The 23,145-nt window shown below is 42.9% G+C and overlaps 1 protein-coding gene across 1 annotated transcript in view; it reads left to right on the top strand.

Annotated features, from left to right (window-relative positions):
* RAB31 (RAB31, member RAS oncogene family) overlaps positions 1 to 23,145 on the top strand; it is a 110,091-nt gene that overhangs the window by 46,586 nt on the left and 40,360 nt on the right. The window contains exons 4-5 of the mRNA XM_059894658.1: positions 16,636 to 16,707; positions 17,792 to 17,898. Coding sequence (XP_059750641.1) covers positions 16,636 to 16,707; positions 17,792 to 17,898 — 179 coding nt within the window. The remainder of the gene's footprint in view (positions 1 to 16,635; positions 16,708 to 17,791; positions 17,899 to 23,145) is intronic.

Genomic DNA, 23,145 nt, shown 5'->3' with positions numbered 1-23,145 from the left:
TCCCAACCCCCAGATATTTCCACTGTTGACATTAGGTGACCATCCTTCAGATAGCTCACTGTGTGTGCTGATAATTTCATATCAATGGGATCATGAGTCTTTATAATCTGCCGTTTTCACTTGATAATAGTGTCCTTAAAGGGAGATTTCTGTATAATCTAAACAGGACATTTGACATTTACTTACTTATTCCAATAAAATATTCAAGGGGTCGATTGCTTTTGATGAAATTTGGCTCTAAAGTGACTATTTTAGTTTGGAGTCTGGCCCACTTAGCATCTCAAAGCAGCAACATAGCAGTAAAATTTTTTCATGTGACTATTTTTAATTCTTCTAATTGCTTTTCTAAAATTTGACTCTTAGAAGTTATCGACACCTGTGACTATATTACTGTGCCTATAATTTGAAAAGTGTTAATCTTGTAAGTGCAAGGCACAACTCCGTACTAGTGATTCTCTTTATACTTCAGGGAAGAGGGATGGGGTTTGGGTGGTAACTTCAGGTGAATCCGGTTTGTGGAGGGCAAGTGAGCCGTATCCACCCAGCCTCGTGGTTGTCCGATCCCTCTGACCCTCGAAGGGCTGGTGTGTGACTCCCGGCTGACCTTGTCTGTGGTCCCCCTGTGCGGTCCCCCGATCTCTCCAGGATGGCAGTCTTTCAGCCGTTTTGGCAGCTCGTTGCGGGACTTAATCGTGCTCGTAATGACGTGGCCTCATGTTTGAGCTAAAAATAAATTCCCTGCTGTTGCTGGTGCGGAGTGCTGTTGGTCCTCTCATTAATTGTTGGAGTCCAGTGCGTTTTATTTTCCCTCCTTACCTTCGTAGAAATCTGCTGCTGTTCTCCTTAGTTTTCACAACGCTAAACAAACCCAATCTTCTTTGGATTTATGAGTTGACAATATCAAGACAGATTTCTGTGTCCTCAAGGAAGGAGACTGCTGAGCGCAGTGCGTTGCGTATGTTAATTCCTCAAAATTAGACCAAGCCTGTGTCTGCCTGGCACATACGGCACTTCCGTCGATGCGCTGCTTGCTGCCGGTACTAATCCTGCATTACACGTGTGGCACAGATCCGTACTCTTGAAAGTTTATTTTTCCCTCTGGGCACTGAAGATGTAAAAGGATCGCGGTTCTCCTGTCCTTGTATAAGAGTGCATTCATTCTTTTTTTGTTTTAAATTTTATTGAAGTATAGTTGATTTACAGTGTTGTGTTGGTTTCTGCTGTACAGCAAAGTGACTCACTTATACATATATATATTCTTTTCCATTACGGTTTATCACAGGACATTGAATATAGTTCCCTGTGCTGTACAGTAGGACCTTGTTGTTTATCCATCCTGTATATAATAGTTTGCCTCTGCTAATCCCAAACTCCCAGTCCTTCCCTGCCCACCCCCCATTGGCAACCACAAGTCTGTTCTCTCTGTCTGTGAGTGTGTTTCTGTTTCATAGATATGTTCATTTGTGTCGTACTTTAGATTTCACATATAAGTGATATCATATGGTATTTGTCTTTCTCTTTCTGACTTCATTTAGTATGATAATCTCTAGGTCCATCCATGTTGCTGCAAATGGCATTATTTCATTCTTTTCGTGGCTGAGTAGTATTCCATTGTGTGTATGTACCACATCTTCTTTATGCATTCCTCTGTTGATGGACATTTAGGTTGTTTCCATGTCTTGGCTATTGCGAATAGTGCTGCTATGAACATAGGGGTGCATGTATTTTTGCAAACTAGAGTTTTGTCTGCGTGTAAGAGTGCATTCTTTCTTGATATGTTGTCTTAATTTTGCTTTTAGTCCAGCCATATATGATGGGCATTCTCCAGTTCTTTCAATGGCAAATGGTAATCCACCGAGTGCCTCTGTAAGAAAAATGGTTTAAAAAAAATGTAACCATTTCCAGTTGATTGTTGAATCCAATTTGTTAAAAGCTTACCATTTTCGAGATTTGTGCATTTACTTTGCTGCTCCCCAGAGGGGTGTTGCGAGGGAAGAGTGCCCGTGTTGGAGCTCGGTGGGGTGTTTTGGGGTTTCCATCCTGCCCTGTTCACATGGGTGTTGGTTTTCGCTTCATGCTGATCTATGAGGAGGAGCAGCAGTAGGTGAGCAAAGCCCCTAGAAGGATGCACTCAGGAACTGCAGCTCAGAGAGAACCCCGGGAAGAGAAAGGAATTTATCTGCCCAGGTCTGTCCTCCCATCGTCAGAATTTGTGAGGAGAGATGAGACTTCTGTCCCACAGTATCAACACGTCATTCCTTCCCTCTGAGTTTCCTTTGATTTCCTCCTTTGTTTTTTCACTTAAACTGGGGACCAGCATATCCTCATTGCTATTAAATATCACAATGTGAGATGCAATCTTCACTTTCTAGATGTGTGCTTCCAGATCCTTCTGTGCCTGCTTTAAAACACAATCACAATCTATAGAGTAACGCCATTGAAAATGTCAGTATCTTGGAAAAATGTCAGGCTTCCTTCTTTTGGTCTGATCCATCAGAGCAGCATTATTTTAAGAATCTAACCTGGAAACATATTAGCATCATCTTATTCTTTTTTTTTTAATTAATTAATTAATTTAATTTATTTATTTTTGGCTGCTTTGGGTCTTCGTTGCTGCGCGCGGGCTTTCTCTAGTTGCAGCGAGCGGGGTCTGCTCTTCTTTGCGGTGCACGGGCTTCTCATTGCGGTGGCTTCTCCTGTTGCGGAGCATGGGCTCTAGGGCGCGCAGCCTTCAGTAGTTGTGGCACGCGGACTTCAGTAGTTGTGGCTCGCGGGCTCTAGAGCACAGGCTCAGTAGTTGTGGCGCACGGGCTTAGTCCCAACGCGGCACGTGGGATCTTCCCGGACCAGGGCTCGAACCCGTGTCCCCTGCATTGGCAGGCGGATTCTTAACCACTGCACCACCAGGGAAGCCCTCATCTTATTCTTCTGTTTCATTTGGTTAGAGTCCGTGTTATAGCTGTCTGTCTTTCCTAGTGGACTGCCTAAGTCGTAACGGTTGCATTTGTGTAATTTTGGTTTCAAATGAACCACAGTCACAAACTCCACAAAGGCGAGTTGATGGTTCTGTTATTAGCATAAAAACTCTCCAGTCCTCTGCAAACATCTGAAGTTGGCTAGATTGGCTTCTGAAATCAAGCTCATTGTTTTATGCTTTTTAAGGATGAAACTGAAGAACACACATACAGACTAAAATATAGCCTCCCCTCAAATCCCCCAGCCCTCAGCTAATTTCAGTCTCTAGATTTTCCTAATCTGGACATTTCATATAAATGGACTCATGCAGTCTGTGGGTTTTCTGACTGTCTTCTTTCACTGAGCATAATGTCATCAAGGTTCATCTGTGTTGTAGCTGGGTCAGTACTTCCTCCTTACAGCTGATTTATGTTCCATCGTATGGATTACTACATTTTGTTTATCCATCCATCAGTCGATGGACGTTTGGGTTGTTTACACTTTTTGGCTTTTATGAGTAATGATGCTGTGAACATTCTTGTACAAGTTTTTGTGCAGATGCATTTTAAAAAATCTCTTGGGTATGTATCTAGGGGTGAAATTGGTCGTGACTCTTAAGTTTAACATTCTGAGGACCTGCCAAGCTGTTTTCCAAAGTGGTTGCAGCACGCTGGTGACTCTAAGTTTAGCATTTTGAGGACCTGCCAAGCTGTTTTCCAAAGTGGTTGCACCATTTTATATTCCTACCAGCAATGCATGAGGTTCCAATTTCTCCACATTTTCGCCAACGCTTGTCTTTGCCTAACTCAGGGTCACTGGATTTACTCCTGTATGTTCGTCTGAGAGTTTTATAGTTTTAGTTCTTACATTTAGCTCTCTGATCATTTGTTGTTACTTTTTGTGTATCTGGGTAAGAAAGGAATTCAGCTTCATTCTTTGTATGTCAGTATCATACACACAATTGAAAAGACTATTCTTTGCCCAATTAGTTGTCTTGGCACCTTTGTTGAAGATCAATTGGCCACATGTGTGAGGGTTTAATTCCTAACTCTCGGTCCTATTCCTTTGATCTAAAATTTTCCTGTAGCTTTGTAGTAAGCTTTGAAATTGGGAAGTATGAGTCCTCCAACTTTGTTTTTCTTTTTCAAGGTTCTTTTGGCTCTTCTGGGTCCCTTGCATTTCCACATGAATTTTAGGATCCGCTTGTAAATGTTTATCAAAAAAACTCCAGTTAAGAATTTGATAAGGATTGTATTGAATCCATAGTGAATTTGAGGTTACCTACTCCTTAAACCTTTAAATTATAAGTGATAAGTGAGTTTCACACTGTCTTTCATCTTTTTGGAGATTACTCGTGATTTGGAAGTGCAGTCTTGACTTCAGAGTAGTACCTAAAGAAAAAATGTTAAATAAAGTATTAAATCTTTTAAATGTTTAAATGTGGTCCCTGTAGTAAATTCATATAGTACCATAAACAAGGTTATATTTGTGAAGTTATCACTTACAATGTACCAAACCATTATTAGACTTGAAATTTATGGTATTTGACTAAATATATTTTTTAAAAGAAGGAATCAGTCGTCAAAGTCGTATTATTTCCAGCTGATTTAGTTTTATTTCAGCAATATTATCTAACCCAAGACCAGACTTTATGACTTAATACATACTGCTAATGATAATGTGATAATATTCTGAAACCCATTGATTCAAAAGGCTTATGGTCACTTTCCTAGTGAGTGCACAGACTTTTTTTTTCCCCCAGTTGTGAGAGATTTAAAAGATTCCAGAAAATATATACTAAAGAGCTATATTGGCACCACCCGGGTTTGTTTAATCTTTACTTGTTCCTTCTGTCGGGAGTTTTCCTTGAGCCCCGGGTGCCTGAAGAAGGAAAAGTCACTGAGGCCCCAGGAGCTGACGGCTTCATGGATGCAGTTGTGAAAACTTGGGTGCCCGGGCTGATTAGCGGTGCTGCTTGTTCCCCTACTTCGGCTGAATTCTGCCAGCACCTACCAGTCGTCTCCCATCATTTGGAAACTTAGGTGATTGGAGGTCGGGTGCTGGGATGCAGCTGAGAATGCCGTGGCCTCACTGCTGGGTCTGAATGGGTCCTTGAGAAGGAAAAGAGAACTGAAGACAGCAAGTATCTGAGGTCAAGTTCAGGCTCTTTTACAAACATCAAAAGAAACCTGTCTGCTCTCTCTTTCCTTCTTTCTCAGGGCCCTGGAGTCCATGGTCAGGAAAGTGGTTCCCTATTCATAGGCTGCAGCTGAAGTCAGAGGAAATTTTGACCTTCAGGAATCCTTGAAGAAAGAGGCCTCTTACAGGCTCCAAATGAGCTGCTCTTTTTTTCTCCCCCGCTCGCGTTGCAGCCCCTGGAAAGAGAGGCCCAGCTCCCAGCGCGGAGCACACACTTGGAGCACTGCTGGGGGGGGCTCCACCCTGGGGCGCCTCCTCGCAAACTTCCATGGGGGTCTCCCTTCGATGGGAGGAGGTAGAGTACATGCACCCCCCTCCCCCAGAGAACAGTGCTGTCACAGTGTGAATCGAGGTCCAAATAAGGGAACTACCCCCTCGCTCCATAGCCCACCAAGAACGCTCCCAGAAAGGAACACTGGATGAAGGTTTTGTGGGAAGAAGACAGCTTAGAAACCTGCAGATATGCTGTGTGCTATTAAAATGAGATCAACAGCTGTCGACAGGGCCGGGTCACAGCGGCTCCTCTTATTTATTTTTATTTTTATTTTTAAAAATTTTTATTGGAATAGGGTTGATTTAAAATGTTGTGTTAGTTTCTATTGTACAGCAAAGTGAATGAGTTATACATATATCCACTCTTTTTTTTTTTTTAAATGAATTCCTTTATTTTTATCATTTATTTATTTTTAGCTGTGTTGGGTCTTTGTTTCTATGCAAGGGCTTTCTCTAGTTGCGGCAAGCGGGGCCGCTCTTCATCGCGGTGCGCGGGCCTCTCTCTATCGTGGCCTCTGTTGTTGCGGAGCACAGGCTCCAGACGCGCAGAGCTCAGTAGTTGTGGCTCACGGATCTAGTTGCTCCGCGGCATATGGGATCTTCCCAGAGCAGGGCTCGAACCCACGTGCCCTGCATTGGCAAGCTGACGCTCAACCACTGTGCCACCAGGGAAGCCCCTATCCACTCTTTTTAGATTCTTTTCCCATATAGGCCATTACAAAGCATTGAGTAGAGTTCCTTGTGCTATACAGCAGGTTCTCATTAGTTATCTATTGTATATATGGTAGTGTTTATATGTCAGTCCCAATCTTCCAATTTGTCCCTCCCCTCCCCTTTCCCTCCCTGGTAACCATAAGTTTGTTTTCTACATCTGTGACTCTATGTTTTGTAAATAAGATCGTTTGTACCATTTTTTTTAGTTTCCACATACAAGGACTATCATGTGATACCTGTCTTTGTCTGACTTACTTCACTCTGTATGACAGTCTCTAGGTTCATCCACATTGCTGCACATGACATTATTTCGTTCCTTTTTAGCGGCTCCTCTTAGAAGAAGCCCCAGGAGTCTCCTTCAGTTATAAGTGGTACAGCTCAAGAGGGGCAGTTATCTGGCTGCAGAAACTACAGGAAAAAAGCGTGACAGTGGTGTGCGAGAAGGGACAGAGCTAGTTGCTCATAGACCTGGTCCCCAGGGTTGTTCAGCGTGTGGGTGTTGGTGTCATTTAGGAAAATAGGACTTTAGGTGCAGAATTGCCCTCCTGTGTGTCAGAGATGCTGCTGACAGGAGAGCAAGAGGAAGGACACGTCCATGTACTAAAATAATAAATCCTTCGGGAAACACTGTAAACGTCTCTGCCCTCGGCCAGTGGGATGGGACACTGGAAGTGGGGGAGGGGATGGGGAGTGGGGATCCAGGAGCGGGGCGGGTGGGAATGTCAGCCCTGAGCTGGTCTGAAAGGGACCCAGCCCCTTGCCCTCTGCATCCTCCCCATCACGACAGACCCCACTACCTTCCTTTGTTCCCCAGAGGGCATCTCCCCGTCCTGTGGAGGGACGTGGCTCTTCTAGATGAAGATGCTTCGATAGTCGGGCTTTTACCGTGTGTATCTAGTCTGGGACGTGACACCCTAAGTGGCTTCTAATTGTGAGGCATGGTCTGTGCCGCTTGGGTTGAGGCCAGTTTCCCTCTGTGACTCTCAAGCAGCCTGGGGCAGAGAGCAGGTCGTGTCTACACGGGGACAGAGGAGTGTCCTCTGAGAGGGACCTCACCGTGTGTGCCTTTATCTCCAGAGCAGCCCCTCTGAAGGCGGCGCCTCCACCCTCCACTCCAAGGAAAATGTGCGCTTTGGAGGACAGGGATTTGTCTGTCTTCTTCACCTTCTCTGTTTCCTGTGGCTTCAAACAACCCGGGCTCACACTCTCACAGGTCTGGGCAGGTTCCTTCGCAGAGGCTCTGGGAAGAATCCGTTTCCTGGCCTTTTACAGAGTCCGCCCACAGTCTTTGGTTTGTGGCTTCTTCGTCCATCTTCAAAGCCAGCAGCAGAGCATCTTCAAGTTTCTCTGACTCTCCTGCCTCCCTCTTCCATGTGAGAGGACCCTTGTGATGACACTGGGCCCACCTGATAACCCAGGGTAATTGTCCATCCCGGGGTCAGCTGGCCAGGAACCCAATGTCCGTCGCTGTGCACCGTAACATCACCACAGGTCCAGGGATTAGGTGGAAACCTTTGGGGGCTGTTATCCTACCTACCAACCCTGAGTCTCCATGGCTTAGAATGGTCCCTGTCACGTGTCAGGTGTCCAGGTGATAGCTGATGAATGAATGAGTAAAGTTAGTGCCAGCCCGTATCTTCATCTGTGTAAGCAATGCTTCATTTCAGAGAATCAGCTGACGAGTGGAAAAAACGTGGAATTTGGGGTCAGAAGACCTGTGTTCAAGGTCTTTTAAGAGCTGTGTGTCTGTGGGCAATTTACATAATCATCCAGAGCCTCAGTTTTCTCATCTGTAAAATGGGAACACCCACACGCCCCACCCCATCCCCCTGTCTAGCCTGCCTGCACAGGGTTATTGGCTCATCCCGTGGGTTCACCCTCTGAATGTTTGTTGAGTTCCTGCTGCTGCCCAGATAGGGGGTCACTGAAGGTTCTCGGAGGAGGAGGTGGCAGCTCAGAAATGTGTGAATGAAGGAGGGGGCGAGCCATGTGGGTATGGGTGGAGGAGGGTCCCGGCTGGGGGAAAAACCTGTGACTCCTTGTGGCTGCAGGTTCAGGCCTGGTGCCCCAGCGACGAGGGCCTTAGACACCACAGTCCAGGGGGTGGATTTTATGCTAAGTTAGACAGATGTTGAACAGGAAAGTGACACAATTTGACTTATATTTGAAGAAAAATCCTTCTGCTTTACAGTTAACATGATATGATATCAAGTGTTTGCTGCATTGGACTCCAGTGGTGGGGGTGGGCTGGGTGGTGAGGGGGGGCAGATATTAGGGGCCGCGGGTCAGGGGTGCTGAGTCTGGGGGATAAGAGCACCGACGTGCGTTATACTCTGCTCTCTTCTTGTGTGTGTGTTTGAAAATTTCCACGATAAAAAGTTAAAAATAGATTTGACAGCGTATGTAAACAAGTATCACAACCCAGCAGTAAAAGACAGCATCCCCCAGCCCCCGCTGTGCCGCCAGCGTGGAGGCCACGGCAACATCTAAATGCACTGATGGAAGCTTTGGGACAGTGGGTCACGGGAGGATGACTTGGGCTCAGGAAGGCGATGCACGGGGCGGTGGGGAGGTTTCCTCGTGGCTGCATCGAGGGCCAGCTTTGCTGGCACCGGGGTGGCTGGCGCCTGGGAGTGCGGGGTCGCCAGCTCGGGTACCATCCCGGGTGATGCTCTGTGGTCCCACTCCGCGGGGGACTCGCCTCCACGATGGGACATTGAAGCTCAGAGGGCCGAGGACGCAGAGCCTGGAGGAGAGAGAGGGAGGTGTACAATGTTCCCCTGGGGAAACCTGAGCTGTCACCATCACCGCTTTTCCTTCGATGATTTAGGGGCAAGTGGGGCACACGTGGTTCTGCACTTATAGGACCCCTCCCTCCCCCCCCACCCCGCGCCAGCCAACTGGACTGAGAGCTGAGGGTCCCCGTGGTTGGGTTTTTCATGGGTGGGAGAAACGTGAATTGCTACAGCACTTCGAAACCTTGACTTCTGTCTTACACATTATTCTAGGGATCAGAATAGGCCAGCTCATGACCTTGTCTGTTAAAACACACTAATCCTCTTCCCCTTACACCCACGCCGACACCATTTTTGTGGAAAGACATTTGGATTTGATCATACCATTTTCTGCTACAGAAGGTTTGCACGCACCTTGTCAGGTGACCCTAAACCCCAGCTTCCTCCTGGGACTTTTGCTTTAACCCTTTGATCTCCGAATGCAGAGGAAGCCCTTTGACATTAACTGGCACAATAAAAGAAAAAAGAAAGCAGAGGGGGAAAAAAATCCCCTCTCATTGCAAAAGTAGTGTATCCTGTTAAAAATTTTTTAAAAATAATTAGGAAATATGAAAACAAGTGATGGTTTGCCTATAATGGCATTATTCAGAAATAACCATTTTAATAGGCTTTTCTATTAATCTTTACGTATTATTGGATTTTAGGACATCTGAGTAGGCATATTAAATAGGCCTCTGCTTTTCTGTGGAGAGAGGGTCTGTGTAAAACTTAGAAACGCTCTTCTGAATGACACAGAAAGTACATTCAGTAGTGGTTTTTCCATTCAACTTTTGCCAGCTGAGAATGTCGGAATGTCAGGAATTTTCCTCTACCACTTCCCTCTTTGAATCCTGAGAGACCTCGGGATGTGTTTTGGCTTCTGCCCTTGAGTGTGCGCGGCCCTGGTGTTCTGGGGGAGGGTGAGAATTTCTGCTCGAGCGCTGGCCCCCGAGACAGACCAGCACCGGCCCCCAGGCTGCGTGGAAGCATCTCACCAGGGACAGAGCGTTCCCTGAAAATCCTAAAACGACCAGTCCCTGAAGTTCCAGGACCCGATGCCAGAGCCCCCTGGCTTGGGTGACTCATGTGGGGAGAGAGAGCCCAGCTGGGGCCTGTCCTTGTTTGGAAATTTCATGTATTTTCCACCACTGCTCACCCTTGATGTGCAGAATTTTGCTGCTATGGAATTTATGACACCACCAACCTGCGTGTAAGGGATTTTGCCTGAAGCAGACTGGGTGGTCTAAAGGATTAGGTTTCCTGGAATAACACTTCCTGCCTGTGTGCTGAGTGTGTCTGTGTGTGTGTGGGTGTGTGTGTATAGGCACACAAAGGATGCTGCGGGATGGGAAGAAGGGAGCTTTGTTTTGCAGGTAAGGCAAGAGCAGGGCAAGGGAAGGAGGTTCCATGCAGAGCCTGTCTCACCTTGAACCGTGAGTGTCCTCACAGAGCTGGGAAAACCTGAGCCCCGCCACCGCCACCCCCACACCAGTACAGAGCCGAACGCGGGTCAACACCCTGTCTTGGGTCTTCATCCTGTGCCCCTAAGGTGGGTTCTCAGGACACTCACTAGGTCCCTAGATGTTAATAAATATTACTTGAAAAATGGTAAAAAGTAAATCAAAAATTCTGAGTTAAAAGGAAAATAAATAGGTTCCTTTACTACAGAAATTTTCAGAGCCTTTCGTGTACTAATAAAACTCCGTAAACCTCCGGGGCAACGTTGTAATATGTAGAGTTTCTCAAACTTACATGACCAAGAAGCTTTTTTCCAAAAAGTACTTCAAGGGCACAGGGTTCTGCAGAAAACCCTTCTTTGGGAAATACTAAGCCATCTTGCCTCACGTGCCATTTCATATTTTTCAGAAACTTGAGTTTAATTGCTGCCCGGTATTCCATCATACAGCTAAGCCAAAGTTACGTTTCCAGTCCCCGATGGTTAGACATTGAGGTTGATTACAATTTTTCAGCATTACTGATGATTCTAGAATGAATTCTGGTTTCTTTGAGGCCACCTCTGATCATCCCCTTCAGAAGTGGAATTGTTGAGTCAAAGCATAGGAATGTTTCAAGACTTTAAAAAAATTTTTAATTTTATTGGAGTACAGTTGATTTACAATGTTGTGTTAGTTTCAGGTGTACAACAAAGTGATTCAGCTGTACATATACATATATTCATTCTTTTGTAGATTCTTTTCTCATATAGGTTATCACAGAATATTGGGTAGAGTTGCCTGTGCTATACAGTAGGTCCTTGTTGTTTATCTGTCTTATACATGGTAGTGTGCATGTGTTCATCCCAAGCTCCTGATTTATCCTTCCCCCCTGACATTTCCCCTTTGGTAACCATAAATTTGTTTTCTCTGTCTGTACGTCTGTTTCTGTGTTGTAAATAAGTTCATTTGTATCATTTTTTAAAATTAGATTCCATATATGAGTGATATCATATGATATTTGTCTTTGTCTGACTTTGTTCACTTAGTATGATGATCTCTAGGTCCATCCATGTTGCTACAAATGGCATTATTTTATTCTTGTTTATGGCTGAGTAATATTCCATTGTATATATGTTCCACATCTTCTTTACCCACTCCTCTGTCGATGGACATTTAGGTAAGACTTTCTAAATACATTGTCCAGATGCTTTCCAGAAGGGTCATGCCCACTTATCATTCTGCCCGTTGCTGGAAGTGGGAGCAGCACTTTTGCACCTGTGAAAGCTGAGGGTCTTAGAAGCTCAGAGAAGGCCATTCCCTTGCCCTCACTCTGTAGACATCCAGCAGTTACAGCACAAACAGTCACACACACGGGCATAAACAGCCTCTTCTTTTGGGGGACAGATTGTTCACAAGGGATTTTGAATTGGCATTTATTGTGCTGATTTTCAAATAACCTTTCAAGGTGAGAGTTTTTAAAAAGTTTTATCAACCTTCTGTGATTGAGAACTTTGTTTCTAGAAGAATCTTTCATGAGAGTGTTTCATCAGTCTTAATTCCGACCCCACGGAAATGGAATGATGTCATGTTGAGTGTTGAGGCCGATTGTGGCTTTTGTTTTATATTTGTAGGGGAAAAGTATACACATTGTAGGCCAGACGTGATTTATCTTTTTGTCCTCCACAAACATTATCCTTTGGCCAACGCATTACTGGGTTTTGGAACTGAGACACGAACTTTAACTCATTCAAACCCCCAGGTCCCCGGTAATAAAATTTAAGTGGCTTCATCAACAGATTTATTTCAAAATGATTCCATTTGGAGGAAGGAAAGAGCAAGTAATGCATTATATACAAAGCTCTAGTAAATAATTCATGAGACCTGCACAGCAGTGACCATTTCAGATTCACTTCACGGTGTTACAGCTGAAAACGAATTCTGTCTTAGAAAAGCCACGATTTGCTCCTCTTTGTGTATACATTTTGTACTGACTCTCCTGCTTCGAGTGTTTAAGTGGACCATTCTTAGACGGAGGCTATTTTGGAAAAATAGACATTTTATATAATTGGGCTAAAAGGACACTTTATATGTATTCCTTTCCATTAGCAAAGCAGGAATGTTTTAAAAAATACATGGCTTTTTTCTCCTTTATGGCAGGAATTCTGATTTTGGTTTCTGCATCTGGAGTGGGTTGCCAAAGGATGGACTAAAAATAGATTTTTGATGCCTGACAAGGACAACAAACACAGAGCTGTGCAGCCAGTGCCTATGGAAAGGCTCTGTCCTCAGTGACTCCTGGTCAGCGGCCGGGGTCCTCCAGCTGGGAACTCCTGGGTCCATCCTGAGCTCCATCCAACCCGTTCCCTTTTCCGAAAGCCACCCAGGAGCAGGGGAGTTTCTCATCAAGGTGGATGGAGACTTGCACGCGGGCGGTGGGGCTGGGGTGGCTGGCCTGCTTCTTTGCACACTCTGGTGAGGCCACACTAGCATCCTGCAGTAAAAGGAATCCTCGGCTATGGATGTGCTTCCAATTTCCAAATAGGATCATTTCAACTTGGCCAGTGTTGATTCAATGAAAAGTATTGCACGGGAAGTAAAAACGAACGATGGTTTTGTTGTTTGCCAGAAAAACATCAGGATCCGAACTTTCTCTCCCTGCTCCCCCCCCTCCCCCCGACTCCCCAGTAAATATGGCTGCTTTTTATTTTTATTTCTTTTTCTTTTTTTATATTTTATTTTTATTTTATATTGGAGTGTAGTTGATTTACAATGTTGTGTTCGTTTCAGGTGTACAGCAAAGTGATTCAGTTGTACATATACATATATCCATTCTTTTTCAGATCCTTTTCCCACATAGTTTATTACAGAATATGGAGTAGAGTTCTCTGTGCTGTACAGTAGGTCCTTGTTGATTGTCTGTTCTGTATATAATAGTGTATATATGTTAATCCCAAACTCCTAATTTATCCCTTCCCCCCACCTTTCCCCTTTGGTAACCACAAGTTTGTTTTCTATGTCTGTGAGTCTATTTCTGTTTTGTAAATAAGTTCATTTGTATCATTCTTTTAGATTACACATATAAGTGATATCATATGATATTTGTCTTTGTCTGATTTACATTCACTCAGTATGATAATCTCTAGATCCATCCATGTTGCTGAAAATGGCATTATTTCATTATTTTTTATAACTGAAATATGGCTGCTTTTATAAAATTTAAAAATCATCATAAAAATTTATACAGTACAGACTCTTATGAGGAAAAGGTACACGTGATGAGAAATCCCACTGTTAACATTTTGAGAAACATTATGTTATGCCTATACACACGGACACACCCAGACACATTTTACCCGAAATTATATTATGCTGCGTCTGCTGCTCTGAGACTGTTGTTTTCGTTTAACGGTATGTCAAGGATATCTTTTCCTATATATAAAAATCCTCACCATCATTTTAATGGTTGTGGCACTTCCATGATATACATACACCGTTAATGAATTCTCTATGATGAACCTTTGGGTTGTTTTGAATATTTTTCTCCTATTTACCACATAGAGATGAGGATCTTTGTGTGACGATCACAAAAGTGGAACTTTGGGGTCAAATGATACACACGTTTCAACTTTTTGTTATATGTTACCAACAGTAGCTTTGAAAGAAGATCTTTTTTTTTTAGATAAAAATTGTATATGCTTAAAGTGTGCAACACGATGATTTGATGTATGTATACGTAGTGAAATGATTACTGCAGTCAAGCTAATTAGCATATTTTCTCTTCACATAGTTACCCTTTTTAAGTGGTGAGAACATGTGAAATCTATTCTCTTGGCAAATTTCCGGGTTCAAGTATTATCAACCACAGTCATCATGCTGTATATTCCATCTCTAGACTTACCCACATAGCTGCAACCTCGTCCCCTTTGATCCGTGTCTTCCCACCCACCCCTACCCAGCGCCCCCATCTCCTGCTAACCACCACTCTGTTCTTTGCTTCTATGTACTTGACTTTTTAAAAAAATTGATGTATAATTGTCATACCACATTATGTTAGTTTCAGGTTTACCACATAGTGATTCGGTGTTTGTATGTATTGTGAAATGATCACCACAATCAGTCTAGTTCACATCCTAGGTAACATTCGTCACTGCACAGTTACAATTTTTTTTTCTTGTGATGAGAACTTTTAAGATCTATTCTCTTAGGAACTTTCAAATATACAGTACAGTATTATCAACTATAGTCACTATGCTATTGATTCCCTCCCCTGACTTATTTATTTTATACTTGGAAGTTGGTACCTTTTTTTTTAATATAAATTTATTTATTTTATTTATTTATTTTTGGCTGCGTTGGGTCTTCGTTGCTGCGCGGGGCTTTCTCTAGTTGTGGCGAGCAGGGGCTACTCTTCGTTGCAGTGCGCAGGCTTCTCATTGCATTGGCTTCTCTTGTTGTGGAGCATGGGCTCAAGGCTCACGGGCTTCAGTAGTTGTGGCACACGGGCTCGGTAGTTGTGGCTCGCGGGCTCTAGAGCGCAGACTCAGTAGTTGTGGTGCATGGACCTAGTTGCTCTGCGGCATGTGGGATCTTCCCAGACCAGGGATCCAACCCGTGTCCCCTGCATTGGCGGGGAAGCCCGGAAGTTGGTACCTTTTGACCACCTTCACCTATTTTGCCCACCCCTACCCGCGGCCTCTGGCAACCTCCAGTCTGCTCTCTGTATCTGTGAATTCAGTTTTTGTTTTTAGATCCACATGTAAGTGAGATCATATGGTATTTATTTTTCTCAGACTGACTTACTTCACTTAGCGTGATACCCTCAAGTTCTGTCTGTGGTATTGCAAATGGCAAGATTTCATTCTTTTTTATGGCTGAATAATATTCCTGTGTGTGTGTGTGTGGTGTGTTTATATATGTGTGTGGTGTGTGTGTGTGTGTAAGTGTGTGTGTGTGTGTGTGTGTGTGTGTGTATCATATCTTATTGATCCATTTATCAGTTGATGGACACTGGTCGTTTTTCCACGTCTTGGCTTCTGTAAATAATGCTGTTGTGTACATGAGGGTGAATATATCTTTTCAAGTTAGTGTTTTTGTTTTCTTCAGATAAATATCCAGAAAAGGAATTGCTGGACCATTTAGTAGTTCTAGTTTTAATCTTTTGAGCAACCTCCATACTGTTTTCCATAGTGGCTACACCAATTTACATTCCGGACAACAGTGTATGAGGGTACCCTTTCCTCCATATCCCCGCCAACACTTGTTATTTCTTGTCTTTTTAATAATACCTGTTCTAACAGGTGCGAGGTGATATCTCATGTGGTTCTGATTTGCAGTTCCCTGATGGTTAGTGGTGTTGAGCATCTTTCCATAAACAGGTCTTAAAAATACATTCCTGTGAAGTGTATGAGCGCCTCCTGCCCCAAACCCACACCAACCCTGGATATGATCAATCTTTTTAATACTTAATAAGTTAATAAATACCCTATCATTGCTTTTTTTCATTTCTTTTATTATCATTGAACATATTTTAAAATATTTATTGGCAATTCATTACTCTTCCTGTGATTTATCTATCTATATATATCCTTTGTTCATTTTTTTATTGAGCTGAATTATCTTTTTCTTATTGTCTTTCAAAACACCTCCGTGATATATTCTTCAGATATATTCAAATATATTTAAAGATATATTCTTCAAAATATACATAAAATCTGTACGTAGCCCTAGGATAAGTATCTGTCCTGCTTGGGGATGAATGATTCTCATGACCAGCAACACTTGCTCTGTTCACATTTGGAACGAAGCTCATCTCTCTCACCATTTGTTGTGAATTTGTGGGACGGCAGCCTTCCAGACCCGAGGGCGGGGGCCGAGATGCCCTTGCTGCAGTGTTCCTCCTTAGCAGCCAGGCCTGGGTGGTGTGATTTGTGCCAGTCTCGTCTTTTCCTTCCCTTGGCAAACATCTTCTTATCGCTGTATCATCCTAATGACATTGCCCTGGGTCCACCATATTAGATAAGTGGTGAGCAGTAGAGAAAAGAAAATTCATAGGATAGCAACCTTGAAAATAATGTTTAATTTTGGCTTTCCCCAAGAATGAATCTCATGGTTTATAAACTACAAGGGAATGTGCCGTTGAGGAGGAAAATTTAGCATCTGATCTGAATTCTGGGGAAATTCCGGGGATCCTATAGGGATGTTGTAGGGTGATAATTTTATGTTTAATTTGGGATTGCATAAAGTATGTTCACTTTGGCCTAAAACTATCCCTTGTTCCTAAACAGTTTCATTCACTGGCTCCCATGTACTATCGTGGATCCGCAGCTGCTGTCATAGTGTATGATATTACCAAACAGGTAAGAAGGTGCCCTTTAGAATTTAGGTGCCGTTTATGGTGATCCTCCTAGAAAGACCAAGGCAGAGGCATCACTGAGTCACCCCAGCAGCCTGGGGTGAGATTCCACAGTATGCTGGCTGGGGAGAGTGAACACCAGATTTTGAGTTTCTCTCATCTATATGTTGCTAAGCCTTTCAAATCTACCTGCTAAATTAAATAAACAACAGTGATCATTCGTTTTTAAAATTGACTGTCTGTTTGCAGGGGCAAGGTTATGCCTGCTAATACTGGTCTCCAGAATGTCAGCTTTTTAGGAAAAGGAAAATTACTTTTAAGTTTTGCATGTTTGATGGTTATAGATACTTATTTCCTATTAGTGTTTCAATCATACACCTTGAAACGCCAAGGATGATGTTTGTGTGTGTATAGTGTGTCTGCGTGCAGATGGGATGAATGTATTTTTCATTATCATTTTGAGGACCCAGGATACCCATCAATGAATAACGGCAGTGGTCTGCTGGCATTTCCCCCACTCCTGGAACTCAGCGTTCAGGACCTGCTTAACGGAACTTAGTTAACTGCTTTAACTAATTCGATGCTGTGACCATCCATGAGTTCCTGACCACTGCTTCCTAAATGGAGTGGCTACCTTGACTGTTTCCTGGAGGTCATTGTGAGGGAAGAGCAGTTTGGAAAATAGGACTCTAAAGCGTGCGTTTATGCACGCGCGCGCGTGTGTGTGTATGTGTGTGTGTATTTTTTCTTTTCTGATTAAGCATGAACATTGGTTCAGTCCTATAGCTTTGTCTTACTCAAGTTGAGGTAAGGCTATAATTTAAAATTAATGTTATTTATAAAAGAAAATTACTAATATGATTATCTTAACTTCAAGTTTCCATTTTAGAAGGGCAACTTTTTACAGGCTCTGTAAGTATAACTTAGCTAATATTAAATTTTGTGCCAAGATTGGGGTACTATGTTAACCTTCGTGTGCCCCCTGAAGATATTTTTCTTCATTAAATTATATTGGGTTTGTATTTCTACATGGTTCAAATATTACACTGATGGGTCTTTCCCAAGATTGATTTACACTTTTGGTTTAGGATTCATTTCATACCTTGAAGAAATGGGTGAAAGAACTGAAAGAACATGGTCCAGAAAACATTGTGATGGCTATCGCTGGAAACAAGTGCGACCTCTCAGATATTAGGTAAGATGCATTTAAAAAATGTCTATGCAGTTCAAGTCCTCCACCCCGAATGTCTGTGCGTAAAAGGCTGTCACAACTGTGTGGTTAAGTCTGTTCTCAGTGTCATAATTTAATCGATGTCATTCAGTTGTGGTGATCAAGGTGGTATTTATTCAACCAGAGTAGAATTGAGGGAAAAATAATAGGGAGATGCACATTTGAGGGAGCACCCACTCATGAATATTTAAATCAAATTTCCTGTACAGAGTACAGTTACACCCCTGACTCTAGATGTCTTTGGGCTAAATGGTTTTAATATATTTTTTTAATTAATTAATTCATTTATTTACTTGGCCACGTCGCACGGCTTGCAAGATCTTAGTTCCCCAACCAGGGATCGAACCCGTGCCCCCTGCAGTAGAAGCTTGGAGTCCTAACCTCTGGACCGCCAGGGAATTCCCTTATTATTGTTTATTGTTACCTTTTTTGTTGTTTTTGTCATTATTACTACTATTACCATTTTAGTAACATTTTCATATGGTGAGGAGGGTTAGAATTCTTCACATTTTCCACAGCTTCCCTGTTTGTTTTAGTTCTAGACTTTAACTTAAGGTTGTAGCCAGGTCTATATAATCTCACTGTTTTGTTCTAAGATCTGAATTTGATGCATCATATGTGAACATTTTGGCTTCCCCCAGAGACACTGGATGTTGAACTTCCTCTGCCAGGAGAGAGGTTCGTAGGGACCCAGTCTGCATAGACAAGAGCTGTGATGATAGCTTTATCTAGCCTGATAAGCTAACTATTTTTACTACATAAAACTGAAATAAAAAAGAAAACAGTGAATTTGTGTTGTCTCCATCCCCTGGTTAATTTAATTCTCAGCAATTCGAGTAGTTGATTTTCGTAAAGACAATGACACATGCTTCAGGTTTTGCTAATCCAAATATGATTAAACCAAAGTGTAATGAACAACAGGAATAGATCTTGCAAAAGCCCTTAAGATGGCCTTTGCCAAATTGCTCTGTTTCTTTGGGATTTCAGAAGCTTTATATCACATTGCATCAGGTTGGTTTATAATAACAGCCATAACCACCACTTACTTGTTTGTTTTTCTGGGGGCTGGACAAATCTTTAAACTCCCCAGACTTAGTTCAGATCTCTGCCTTCTGCACTGTAATCCTGAAACAACCTGCTTGTCTAGAATTCCCAGATGAATGGTTTAACTTTTGTCATGGGAAGGAGGTGGGGTGGGTGGGTGGAGGCAGCCTCTGCTGAGAGAAAGCCTTTGCTCTCATCTGACACCATCGAACTGTGGTAAAGGTGCGACTTTCAGTAAACTAAGCCTTGTGTGTCCTGGGAGAACTAATGGATGACAATTTAAGCAGAAAACGATTTAAACGTGAATGGAATTAGTTAGCACTCTTGACTGTAGGGAATTGAAACTCAATTGAAATTAATTTCAGGAAAAAGGGGAATTTATTGGAAGGTACTGGGATCCACATGATAAAAAAAACAGGGGTGCCTTTAGCTCTGGTATTTGATATGTTCCAGCTTTGGTTTCTAGAAAGATCCTGGCCTGGCGCTCTCTTTGTTTCTACATTGCCATAAAAGGATTGCCCCACGTCATGAGAAACCATTTGTGGCCAAGGGAGGGGATGTGGGTGGGACAGATGATTTCTCCCACCATAATCACAAGAATGGGAGGGTGGGTAGTTTTGAAGAGGGGCAGTTCCTGGAAAAGTCCAGCCTGATGTCTGTGACATGTTGGTTTGGCCGCTGGCACCGAAGTCACACTGTTTCTTAGGGTGGAATTCACTGTTTTGCATTCTCCTCAGCAGACGTTCTGCTTTGTCTGCTTATCTATACAGTTTTCACAACCTCCTATTCACATAATCCTTCCGTCTCACTTCCATTCGTAAATGCACTCACAGCCACTCCATCCCCAAAGGGAGCCGATCCAGCGCTGCTTCCAGCTTCCAGTGTGACATCATGGGGTCCCCCCTGGTTTGGCCTCAGTGGGTCTGAATGTGGCTTCTCCAGCTCCCGTAGTTGTGGTTTAAAGGGTGGAATGTGGATCTCTTGTTAGACACAAAACTCTCTTAGATTTTTCTCTTTTTTAAAAAAAATTAATTAATTAATATATATATATATATATATATTTTTTTTTTTTTGGCTGTGTTGGGTCTTCGTTTCTGTGAGAGGGCTTTCTCTAGTTGTGGCAAGCGGGGGCCACTCTTCATCGCGGTGCGCAGGCCTCTCACTGTCGCGGCCTCTCTTGTTGCGGAGCACAGGCTCCAGACGCGCAGGCTCAGTAGTTGTGGCTCACGGGCCTAGTTGCTCCTCGGCATGTGGGACCTTCCCAAACCAGGACTCGAACCCGTGTCCCCTGCATTGGCAGGCAGATTCTCAACCACTGCGCCACCAGGGAAGCCCAGATTTTTCTCTTAAATTCTCCTTGTTATTGAATCAAGGACATAACTCCCTTTGCAATTCTCCTTCAAACCTCTGATTAACTCAACAAGAAAACCCAGTTTGATGCTAGTAAATTTAAAATTTTTAAGCATTTAATATATTTTATTGAGATAATTGACAAACCATAAGACCCATGTTTTAAGTATGTAGTTCAATGAATTTTGTGTATGTATAGAGTTGTCTAGTCAGCCTCACATCTCATTTTAGAACATCTCCACTCTACAAACAAGCATCATGCTCATTTACAGCCACTTCCAATTTCCACCTCCTTCCCGCCCCTAGCAACCACTAATCTACCTTTCTGTCTTTATTAATTTGCCTTTTGTGGACATTTTGTATAAATGAAATCATACAAATGTGGTCTTCTGTGCCTGGCTTCTTTCACTCAGCATACTTCCAAGGTCCATCCATGTTGAAGTTTGTATCAGTTACCTCATTCATTTTCATGGCTGACTGTTATTCTATTGTGTGGATATACCACATTTTATTTTTTCATTCACCAGTTGAAATTCGAGTTGTTTCCACCTTTTGGCTATTATGAAAGGTGCTGCTGTGAATAATCATGTACAAATTTTATATGGACATATGTTTTCATTTCTCCTGGGTGTATACGTAGGAGTAAAATTTTGGGGTCATTTGGTAACTCTGTATTTCATAATTTGAGGAACTGCCAAACTTTAAAAAAGAGGGAAAAAAAGAACTTCAACCCTAGCCTCACACCTTATATAAAAATTACTCTAAAATGAATCATAGACTTTAATGTAAAATGTAAAACTCTTAGAAACTTTTAGAAAAAAATGTAAGAGAAAATCTTGAGAATCTGGGGTTAGGCAAAGAGTTCTTAGACTTGATAACAAAAGCCCAGTGTATCTAAGGAAAAATGGATCAATTGGACCTCTTCAAAATTAAAAACATTTGCTCTGAGAAAGCCCATGTGAAGAGGATGAAAGACAACGTACAGACTGGGAGCAAATATTTGCAAACCAAACATCTGACAAAGGACTAGCATGTAGGCTACATAAAGAACTCTGAAGACTTAATGGTTAACAAAGTCTGATTTTAAAATGGGCAAAAGAGATGAGCAGACATTTCACCCAAGAGAATATCAAGATGTTGAGCAAAGCCCTGAAAAGTTGTTGAATGTCATAATCAGGCCATCAGAATGGCTAAAATAAGAAAGAGGGCTAACAACTAGTGCGGGTGAGGGTGGGGAGGAACTGGATCCTTCGTACATTGCTGATGTGAGTGTAAAACTCTGGAAAACAGTTTGGCGATTTCTTTAAAAACTAAATATGAAATTACCATATGCCCAGCAATCACACTCTTGGGCATTTATCCCAGAGAAATGAAAACTTATGTTCACAGAAAACCTGCACATGAAAGTTAATGGAAACTTCTTTAAAAATTAATTAATTATTTATTTACTTTTGATTGCACTGGGTCTTAGTTGAGGCATGTGTGCTCCTTAGTTGCGGCATGCGAACTCTTAGTTGCAGCATGCATGTGGGATCTAGTTCCCTGACTAGGGATCAAACCCACGTCCCCTGCATTGGAAGGCAGATTCATAACCACTGTGCCACCAGGGAAGTCCCCACGGAAACCTTATTTGTGATGGAATCAGTCCAGATGTCCTTCAGTGGGCACACCAGGGTGCGTCACACTGTGGAATACTACTCAGCAGTGAAAAGGAACAAAACGGGTACAAGCAACCTGGACGAACCTCCAAGGAAATATGCTGAGTGAATAAAGCCAGTACCAAGGGTTTCATGGTGTATGATTCCACTTATATAACTTTGGGGAATGAAAGCAGTTTAGAATTAGAGGGAGATTGGTGGTTATGGTCAGGGTGAGGTGGGCGGAGGATGGGGAGGAAGGACAGCATGGACATAAAAGGGCAGCATGAGGCATCCTTGTCATGCCGGAAACGTCCACCTCTCTGTGGGGAGGACACGAACCTACACGAGTGATAATACACACACACAAGCACCAGTAAAACCAGGGGAATCTGAACAAGATGGAGTGTATTGGTGTCAGTATCCTGGGTGTGATGTTACAGTTTTGCAGAACGGTGCCACTTGGGGAAACAGGGCAAAGCGTACAAGGAGTCTCTCAGTATTATTTCTGTAACTGTGTGTGAATCCACAGCTACCCCAGTACAAATTTCAGTTAACAAAGTTGGATTTAGATAAAAATAATAAGTAAATATTAGGCAGTGGTGTGTGTGTGTGGACATGTATATGTGCACATATACATGCATATTATGTATATTATATATGATTAACTAAAGTTTTGTAAACACACTGAGCCAAAGGATGAATTTAACCACTCCCCCGCCACACCCACTGTACAGAAGAAAAACGGGAACTATATTAAAAATTCCCATTTAGGAAAGCGGGGAAGGGGAAGCCTGGTGGATTGGTCCTTGCCCAGAGGATAAACTTTCTCCCGCTAGACAGAAATAGTCTGGTAAATGATAGGCCTGCGAGCCTGACGGCACCTGCTGTTGACTCCTTTCCATGGCAGTGGAATTGCGTTCTCGGCCAACCAATCCAGCTGCTCCAGATTCCGCCTGCCGGTACGATTTTTCTGGGGAGTTAGCCAAGTCTCTACACCCCAGACCTTATTTAGAGCTTGACCTTCTTTTACTCTAATCTAAAATACTTTGCTCGTCTGTAATTGCCACAAGACTATAGTTTCTTTTTCACTGGGGGTTGGAGAAGAAGAGTATGTAGATTTGGTGTGTATGTGTGCGTGCGCGCATGTGTGTGTGTGTGCGCATGTGTGTGTGTGTGT

Source organism: Balaenoptera ricei, chromosome 14 (assembly GCF_028023285.1).
Source record: "Balaenoptera ricei isolate mBalRic1 chromosome 14, mBalRic1.hap2, whole genome shotgun sequence".
In the NCBI taxonomy this organism is placed as follows: domain Eukaryota; kingdom Metazoa; phylum Chordata; class Mammalia; order Artiodactyla; family Balaenopteridae; genus Balaenoptera; species Balaenoptera ricei.
Note: the sequence above shows the minus strand (reverse complement) of the source record. Positions and strands in the feature narration are given on the sequence as shown.